Here is an 8,922-nt window from a genome sequence, read left to right as displayed (position 1 = left end):
TTTGTGGAAGTGTTTAAGCCGAGGACTCTTTCGGTAAGTTAGACGAACCGGAACCGGAGGGTTGGTGAAAATCTATTTCTATACACCTCCCCAAAACCAAGATGGAGTGGTGGAGCTACTATACTAAGGGCGAGCCTGAATTGTATATTCAGAAAGCAAAAGCTAAAAGTAGCAGCATTTTTTCATTTTTGGACAACACAAAAAATGCCAACAGGGGAGATGACGTCAACGTCGAGAAGGGAAATTTCTGGGACTACGTTAAAACATTTTCAAACGACGAGGAGGATGATGTTGACACTTTTCTGAGATAGAAGCCACACTCAAATTACGATTACTTTAATGGTTGAGTTCACTTAATCATCCTAATCCTAGTTAAAACTGCCAAACCTTTTTTGAGTCTATATTTTGTGTGTATTGTCTACATTTAATACTCTTTAGATGCAGTATGTTTTGTGTTTATTGTCTTGAAAATACTTTTTAAAGAGAAAAAAAAAAGGTAGAATTACTTTAAGTTAATAAGATGTTAGCATTTGTTGGCAAATACATTACATTGGATGTTGTTTTACAACTATTTTTATTAATATTAAGATTTGAATAGTTTAATATAAAGTTCTAAAGTATTTTTACAGTTAAAAAGTAGACAATCTTTCTTTCTTCTATTTTTATAAAGATTTTGCATGTTTTTCTTTTTTCCCACAAATTACAATATTGTCTAAGCAAAAATAAAATAATAAAATTCAATATTAAGAACTTTGGGGCGTCAAAACTTACGATTTTGCGGAGACCCATGCTTTTGGTAAACAATGGTCCGGGGCTGGTCACTGCGACCCCCTTTGTGAGGAGGCACCCCTTGTCCCGAAGTTACGGGGCTATTTTGCCGAGTTCCTTAGAGAGAACTGTCCCGCGTCAGTGGAGAAGAACTCCGAAATAATTTCATCGGCTCCTCCTCTCTTGCCCTCTTGATTGTATCCAGTTTAAATGGTTACTGGATTGCCCCTAGTTCAAGCTCTAATTCACTTCGACCCCTAAACTCAAAACTAGCGGGAAATGCCCATTTTGAGCTCGCTCAGGTGGATGTTCGCGCTGATCTTGACTTTATAAATTATCAGCTTCTGTCTTTCCATACGGAGTCTGGCACTTTTCTTATCAGTGAAGCAAAAGCGTTACTAGTCTCCTCTCAACAGTGCAAATAACTTGAAAGTTAAATAACCTGATGCTCAATATTCAAAATTTGTTCTCCTAATGCTTCATTTAAGAACTACAAATATCATTCTCATACTCAAAATATCAATAACCTCATGAGGATGAGAATAGCTTGAAATTTGAGACAATCAACTAATAAATTTATTTTGTGGTTGGTTTATAACTTATCATTTGATTTTGAACCACCCTAGTTGAGACAGTATTATTAGAGTGGGACGGGATGGGATCAATTAAAGTCAATTACTTGGGTACAGTAGTAAATACGGCATAGGTGCAAATATACCCCTCAACTTTGCGATTTAGAGCAGATATACCTCTCGTTAAAAAGTTCAAATTAAAATGCATTCTGATTAAGGAGCCTTGTTTTAAATTTCTGGATATGTTCTTATTTACTATAGAGGAGAGGGGCTTGTTCAATCTAATTTTGTCAAAATGAACATACAAAAAGAGATTTAAAAATTTACCGAACACTTCTCTTCTAAATATAATTGGGACATATCGAGTAACTAAACGTCTAAACCGCGATAGAATTTCAGGTTCCTAATTATGATTTCATCCGAAATAAAATGTATAAACTAGTCTTCTTTTGTCCTATAAATTGATAAATCAGACACTTTTATTTACCTTCGTAAGAGAAAAATAAAATAACATATCGTGGTAAACGAAAGGTATTAATAGTACTCCCTCTGTCCCAATTTATGTGATACACTTTTCTTTTTAGTCTGTCCCAAAAAGAATGATACATTTCCTCATTTTACAACAATGTAACTTTAAACCTTCCCTTTTACGCTTAACGGGATGATCTATAACCACACAAATATCTTTGACTTATTTTAGACCACAAGATTCAAAAGTCTTCCTTTTTAATTAAACTCCGTGCCCAGTCAAACTATATCACATAAATTGGGACGGAGGGAGTAGTATTTATTGTCGGGGGAGGAGGGGAGGAATGGTTCAGGAGAGAAAATAAAAATAGGATCTCCTCTTTTTGGTAACTATAAAAGTCAAAACCTATACCAAATGAACAACGAGCCCGAGGCAAAAAACATCGCTCATTCATGTACGGTCCGGGGAGGGGCTGCACCCCAAGGGTGTGTGATGTAGGCAGTGTACCCTGAAGTAAGTATTGATGGCTGATTTCACTCGAACTTGTGACCTATAGGTCAAACAAAGATAACTTTACCATTGCTCCAAGGCTCCCCACTCCCCTTCAAAAGGGATAGATTACGTTGATCAAAATAGGCTCAAATGAAACGATATGGACATTGAAATTCCTCGTATTCTACCTCCTTAACAACTAGTCAAATTTCCAATCGGGAACTCAAATCTAATCCAGGTTCGATCTCATGGAGTATGACTTTATGGCCTGGACCTGTAATGGGACCTTTGTGAGCTTTTAAAATATCTTTTAGTATATCAATATCTTAGTTGATCCTATACATGTGCCAAGTTAGAATACTACCAATATCTCAGTTTGTCCTCTATATGTGACATGTTGTTAGACAAAGAATTGCTTGGGATTGAGACATAAATATTATTGTAGATAATACGATCTCCTAATCTTATGGCAACAACTCTGGCATCAGGGGGCCAAAAAAAAAAAAACCAGAAACCCAAATTGCAAATTTTAAATTCAAAAAGATGATCTCCAGTTTCTTTTCAAACAACAGTATCATAGGATTACAGTTACAATCTAATAGTTTTAACTTCAACCTGAACCTGAATAGTAATGTTCAAATGACTGTGGCCTCCTTCCTCTATTCATTGGCGTATACTCCCACTGTTTCTGTAACTTACAAGAGCAAATATTACCAAACAGTGAAAAATGGGAGATCAGCTCACACTCTCTCTTCATGATCTTCCAGCTTATGCAGAGGTGACACCAGGATTTGAACTTTACAGGTTCTAAATTCTAGGATAGCGACATCATGTGTTAGCAAACTAGGTTCTAATTTCGACATATAATTTTTGTACTTATTCAGTGAATTTCTTCATACAAGTACAAGGTTTGAACTAAAGCTGCAGGGTTCGACCAAACCCATACGTCGGCTTCAAGCTCCGGCCTTGAGCTTCTGGGGTCTAAACTCTGTTCGCCTGCAACATTTATGAGTCACCCGGTAATTGCATAAGAATGGCCATTCAGCCTATTTAAAGATGAACATTCACAAAGAGTATCAAAAGCAGGGACCTTGGTGCATCTGGCGTGCTCCTGGTGGAAAAGTTCCATCTTGCTTGGACAAGAACTCAGTGCTTACTGAGCATTCCAGGCAGTAGTGATCCTGAATTTTCACGGAGCGTCCAAAATTTGCCAAATCTAGTAAGTTTACTGGACATGCATGTTAATTACACGTGCATTTCAGTTCATCCAGGAAGTAAAAAGTCGGTGAAGTCCAGAACTTTTTCTTGGAATTTCATCTGCAAGTTCATCCGCTTGAGTGCTGTACGGATTTCTTGAATATTTGGATGAGAGGTATCCCCTCCCAGAAAATAATGCACCTTATTTTCAATCTCTGTCCAACTATATGCCGGTTGCTTTTTGATGCCATGTTCTTTCATCAAGCCTCTCACTCTCGTGACCTCCCCCCACATACCTGCTTCAGCATATATATTAGATAACATAATGTAAGGTCCTGAACTATCACCGCCTAATTCCATGACTTTCTCTCCAGCAAGCTTCCCCAATTCTACATTGGAATGAGCACGACAGCCAGCAAGAAGGGCACCCCAAGCAGCTAAATCAGCTTCAACCGGCATCTCTTGGATAATGTTGTAAGCCTTATCCAGCTGACCTGCTCGGCCAAGTATATCAATTAAACAAGAATAATGCTCATGCCTCGGAGTAATTTTGTAGTTTTTCATCATTGAATCAAACCAAGAAACGCTCTCACTAACCAACCCCGCATGGGCACAAGCAGATAATAAGCTGAGGAATGTTATACCGTCTGGTTCACATCCTCTGAGAACCATTTGCTCCAAATATGCAACTGCTTTCTTGTACAGTCCGTGCTGTGCAAATGCAGAAATTATAGTGTTCCACGAAACAAGGTCTGGATTTGTGATCAGTTCAAAAGCCAACTCACACTCAAATATGCTGCCACATTTGCTATACATAGTAATCAGAGCATTACATACAGAGACATTCGAGTCTACGCCAAGTTTAATAACAACTGCATGAGTTTGTCTACCTACTAGAGGAGATGCAAGAGCAGCACATGCAGAAAGCACTGAAGCACATGAAGATTGATCTGGTCGAAGAGACATCCTAAGCATCTCGACCAGTAACTTGACTGCCTCTTCACTGCATCCGTTTTGTGCATAACCTGTGAGATACCAACTGAATGACTACACAGAATATAGTGATTGACACCTATTTAAATAATACATAAAGAAGTCATCACGCATCAAACATGCTGATACTATTATTTTTTTACTGGAAATAAGGGGCTTAAGCCTGAACTTTAAGAATCCCTCTATAGAAAAACCCTTATTAAACAAGCTAACTCCTGGAACCTTGCTGTGTTGCATGAACTGCATTTCTCCTAGTGCTCTGGGCAAACCCCTCAGATATTCATCCACTACAATTATTTGACTGTTGACTAGAATGCTGTCACCACACAAGAAATGCATTTTGAATTTACATACCACATAATGAGATTTCCTAAACATTCCAACAGTTACCTAAGCCAGCTGTATGGTCGGTCACTCATAACAGAGGATTTCAGACTCAGAATGGTAGATCTGAAGCAGTGTTAGTTAAATTAATGAAACCTCAGACCTAATTGATTCTTAGATGTAAATTTGAAAACTAAAAGATCATATTTCCCACCTAACAAATTTTTAGCAGTTACTCAAACAAAATTTCGGCTTTCTTGGCATGCCAAGTCATGCATCAGCTTGTAATTAACTGATGCTCTGTGGATCAGAATCAAGAGATTATGGTGCAGGAATACTTAGGTCCATTAATCAAATTTATTTGAACGGTAAGGTTGTCTATCTCTTCATAAACTAGATTGATTAAATTTAGTAAGATATTAATTAAAGTTACTAAGTAAAAGATTAAGGTGCACTTGCCTGACAAGAAGTGAACTCAACATTCCATTTCTACGATCAATTACTATATGGTCGCATTACAAATGAAAATTTAAATCATCACCATGTCTATAATTATCAACTTAACGACAGGGAACAGACCATCTAAATCTTGAATATTATACTTTACATACCTGAAATCATGGCATTATAAGCAACGCTATCTTTAGATAGTATTCCGTCAAACAAAATCCTTCCTTCCTCCACCCTTCCCTCCTTGCAATATCCAACAATCATAGCTGTCATTGCAACAACATTCTTATTCTTAGCTGGCATCTTTTGAAACAGCTCCTTTGCCTCATCGAAACACTCGTTCTCTACATACCCACTAATCATCACAGTCCACGAAACCTCGTTCTTTTGTGGCATACGATCAAAAAGCAACCTCGCCTTCCCAATCACGCCTTTCTCCATATACCCATCAATCATCGCAGTATAAGAAATGACATTCTTTTTTGGCATCTCATCAAACAACCTCGATGCTTCCTCAACCATACCATACTTAACATAACCTGAAATCATCGCGTTCCAGGACGAAATATTCTTTTCAGGCATAGTTCTAAAATACATATTAGCATCATCAATGCAATCATTTTCCACACAACCGGCAATCATTGAGTTCCAAGACACTACCGTCCTCACAGGCATTGATACAAAGAGTTTCTTTGACTCATTTAGATACCCATTTTGCCAATAGGCAGTAATCATTGAATTCCAAGAAACCGCATCTCTTTGCGACATTTCATCAAACACCTTACGGGCGAGTCGGAGTTTGCCTTCCCTTGCTAATGTGTTTATCCTGATGTTGCATGCATAGACAACTTGGGGTGATTTGGAAGGTTTGCTGCTGCGGCGGGAAAAATAACGTGCAAATTTAAGGATAGATTTGAGCTTGGAGCTAGGAAAATGGCTGATAAACATTAAAATTATGTGTATATGAATAAAGGTTGAAATGAAATAAGGAGTTTCATGGGCCAGTAACTAATGTAGGCTATTTCTTGATTCTAATCGGATATTAAGTTGTCTGACTATTGAAATAAAAATAATTACTTGTCACTCATAACTGAAACTGTTGAACTAAATCATTGTGGTGCTTGAATAATATTTTTCTGCGTTTACACTGGAAAAAATAATTGACTTATGTAAGAGGAAGATAACAGAAGTATCACATGGAGAGTTAAATTGGGTGGTTTGGTCACGTTATTCTTTGAAATGTTGCAACTCGGTCAACGTGGTCAGCGTTTAATATTTACTACTAGTAGTACTCCCTCCTTTCACTTTTATTTATACACGGTGGACTTTACACACCCCTTAAAAAATAATAAATAAAGTATTTAATTTATCATGATATTTATATTAATTGGTGTATAGTTTTAATGGACTTGAAAAATGATTTGAAATGGATAATTAATATTATAAGTAAAATAGGAAAAAAGAATATGTAGTAACAAGTAAAATGAAAATGTATTTTTAGGAATAAGTAAAAGTGAACGAGGATGTACATGCTACAGGTGGGAGGTGGTCAATTGGACTTTCAAATAGATTCATCAAACCGATTATAACAACCTACTACGGCAAGACCTCATGATTTTTTGTTTTGCTTTTGCTTTTGCTTTTGGAAGACCCCTAATGGTATGCTATGATGTGGACATCCCGTTCCCCAATTTGGATGTGAGCTATCCTCTGCGGAGAGCCAAAGAAGCGTATGGCCTTGTCATGCCGTTTGCTTTCTTTTCCCGTGACTAAAAATACTCAGTAACAATCTTTTAATTACCACCGACTGGCCTCTCTGGTGAAGCATCTGATTACCCAAATTTCTAAAATCTTAATTATATCTTTATATAATAAGACATAGACGTCAGTGCCCTTTCTACTCCAGTTAATTAGAAAAGAGACATTTGAGCTGTCATAATCTTGGACAAGCCCCTTAAATGATACATATTGGTCAATGAAGTGGACACAAATCCTTGAAATCAGAGCTCAAATTTCAGCAATATAAACAAGTTTCAATACGTGTTGACCGGTCGGTTCATGGCAACACAATATTATCAATCCATGTGTCGTTCAAATTTTGGTTAGGAGACAATTACTTATATGTAAGAATAGCAAAGGCAAGTTGAAAAATCAAATGGAGCCGCGTCCTTCCATTTAAAAGGTCACACCACAAGGATCACTTCCTAAAACAATGTTCACGGGTTTAACTAGACCAAGTGATGATGTTTAGACGGACAATGGACGTGCCAATGTCAATTTCGACAACCACAAACGCATCTTCCGCAAGCATGTCATAATCTGCAGGGTTCAACATACAGTGACACCAGACATTCAATACCAAACTTTAACTTGACCAAAAAACGTTATCCCACTGGCTCACAGCGAAACTTTGAAGTTGACAGATATAGGTAATTAGAGAGACAATTACCAAATAGTAGTTGAGCTAACCATTAGATGAAAATTCCGAAACAATGTTCGACACCAGCGGTGTGACAACAAAAACATAAAGAGATTCAACCAAATACTGCGCATTTCCATCCCAAAACAGAACAATTACAGTACACCTCCATTCCACCTTTTACAAAATTAAGCATCAACATAGAACATCCCTACTATTAGATTTCATTACCAACTTAAAGTCTTCACAAAAAAGCTAAAAAAAAGCAAACAATAAAACAGCCACAGTTGATCAACTTAAGCACGCTCGCCCCTGATACGCCTAGCCAGCTGAATGTCCTTGGGCATAATGGTCACGCGCTTGGCATGAATGGCACAAAGATTGGTGTCCTCAAACAGACCAACCAAATAGGCCTCAGCTGCCTCTTGCAGAGCCAACACAGCATGACTTTGGAAACGTAGATCAGTCTGAAACCAAACAAGTACACAGAATAAATCAATCACCAAATAAAAAACATATAACCCATACCCCAAAAAGATCACGTTTTACTTGCTAGGTTGGTTACTTTCAAACATAAAAGGATAAACTTAACTGATTCTTCACTTGACTGTTACTTTTAAGGTTTAGGACTAAAATGATCACTTTTTTACACACATTCTATTTTGGTTACATTGTATATATGGAGGACTAAAACATCACTTTTCCAATACATTAGGACTAAAATAGTCCAACCCCCATACATTAACGACCATTTTCTCCCTAAAATACCAAATAACACCAAAGCAAACATAAAATTTACCTTGAAGTCCTGGGCAATCTCACGAACAAGCCTCTGGAAGGGAAGCTTCCTGATCAAGAGCTCAGTACTCTTCTGGTACTTACGGATTTCACTGCACGTTGTAATTGATCAATACACAATTGAGGAACAGAAAACAAGGAAATTCTATGGAACAGGATCCAAAACAGTTAAACAATACTTACCGAAGAGCAACAGTACCGGGACGGTATCTGTGAGGCTTCTTGACTCCACCTGTAGTAGGAGCAGACTTACGAGCAGCCTAATTCGAATACCACACAACATTAGATATCAAACACAACATATATGATCACAATTTTCTACAGGGAAAAAACTAGATACCTTGGTAGCGAGTTGCTTCCTAGGGGCCTTTCCTCCAGTCGACTTACGAGCAGTTTGCTTTGTACGAGCCATCTGAAAGCCACAGCCAATTATTTCACAA

At 37.6% G+C, this 8,922-nt stretch overlaps 2 protein-coding genes across 3 annotated transcripts; both read right to left on the bottom strand.

Moving 5' to 3' along the window:
* Positions 1-2,800: 2,800 nt before the first annotated feature.
* Positions 2,801-6,532, bottom strand: LOC132059011 (pentatricopeptide repeat-containing protein At4g02750-like). Of its 2 annotated transcripts, XR_009415477.1 has the most exons (3): positions 5,427-6,532; positions 3,392-4,523; positions 2,801-3,297 (listed from the first exon to the last, which is right to left on the bottom strand). XR_009415477.1 is itself a non-coding variant. In XM_059451470.1 (2 exons), exons 1-2 carry the CDS (start codon positions 6,211-6,213, stop codon positions 3,565-3,567), a joined length of 1,746 nt encoding a protein of 581 aa, XP_059307453.1. In that variant the 5' UTR covers positions 6,214-6,532; the 3' UTR covers positions 2,801-3,564. The 2 variants fall into 2 exon arrangements, 1 of the variants encoding a protein (XP_059307453.1); XM_059451470.1 differs by having other exon boundaries at positions 2,801-4,523.
* A 1,178-nt stretch (positions 6,533-7,710) lies between these two features.
* Positions 7,711-8,922, bottom strand: LOC132059010 (histone H3.3). Its single transcript, XM_059451469.1, has 4 exons — positions 8,823-8,922; positions 8,666-8,742; positions 8,484-8,574; positions 7,711-8,151 (listed from the first exon to the last, which is right to left on the bottom strand). The coding sequence occupies exons 1-4, from the start codon at positions 8,892-8,894 to the stop codon at positions 7,981-7,983; spliced, it is 411 nt and encodes a 136-aa protein (XP_059307452.1). The 5' UTR covers positions 8,895-8,922; the 3' UTR covers positions 7,711-7,980.

Source organism: Lycium ferocissimum, chromosome 6 (genome assembly GCF_029784015.1).
Source record: "Lycium ferocissimum isolate CSIRO_LF1 chromosome 6, AGI_CSIRO_Lferr_CH_V1, whole genome shotgun sequence".
NCBI classification, from domain to species: Eukaryota; Viridiplantae; Streptophyta; class Magnoliopsida; order Solanales; family Solanaceae; genus Lycium; species Lycium ferocissimum.
Note: the sequence above shows the minus strand (reverse complement) of the source record. Positions and strands in the feature narration are given on the sequence as shown.

Bases quoted from the DNA above. Each gene is read 5' to 3' on its own strand.
- LOC132059011 (XM_059451470.1), bottom strand. From the start codon at position 6,213: ATGTTTATCAGCCATTTTCCTAGCTCCAAGCTCAAATCTATCCTTAAA. The intron at 4,524-5,426 runs GTATGTAAAGTA...GGTATCTCACAG, and splicing joins TTATAATGCCATGATTTCAG to GTTATGCACAAAACGGATGC.
- LOC132059010 (XM_059451469.1), bottom strand. From the start codon at position 8,894: ATGGCTCGTACAAAGCAAACTGCTCGTAAGTCGACTGGAGGAAAGGCC. The intron at 8,743-8,822 runs GTATCTAGTTTT...TATTCGAATTAG, and splicing joins GGAAGCAACTCGCTACCAAG to GCTGCTCGTAAGTCTGCTCC. The intron at 8,575-8,665 runs GTAAGTATTGTT...TACAACGTGCAG, and splicing joins CCCGGTACTGTTGCTCTTCG to TGAAATCCGTAAGTACCAGA.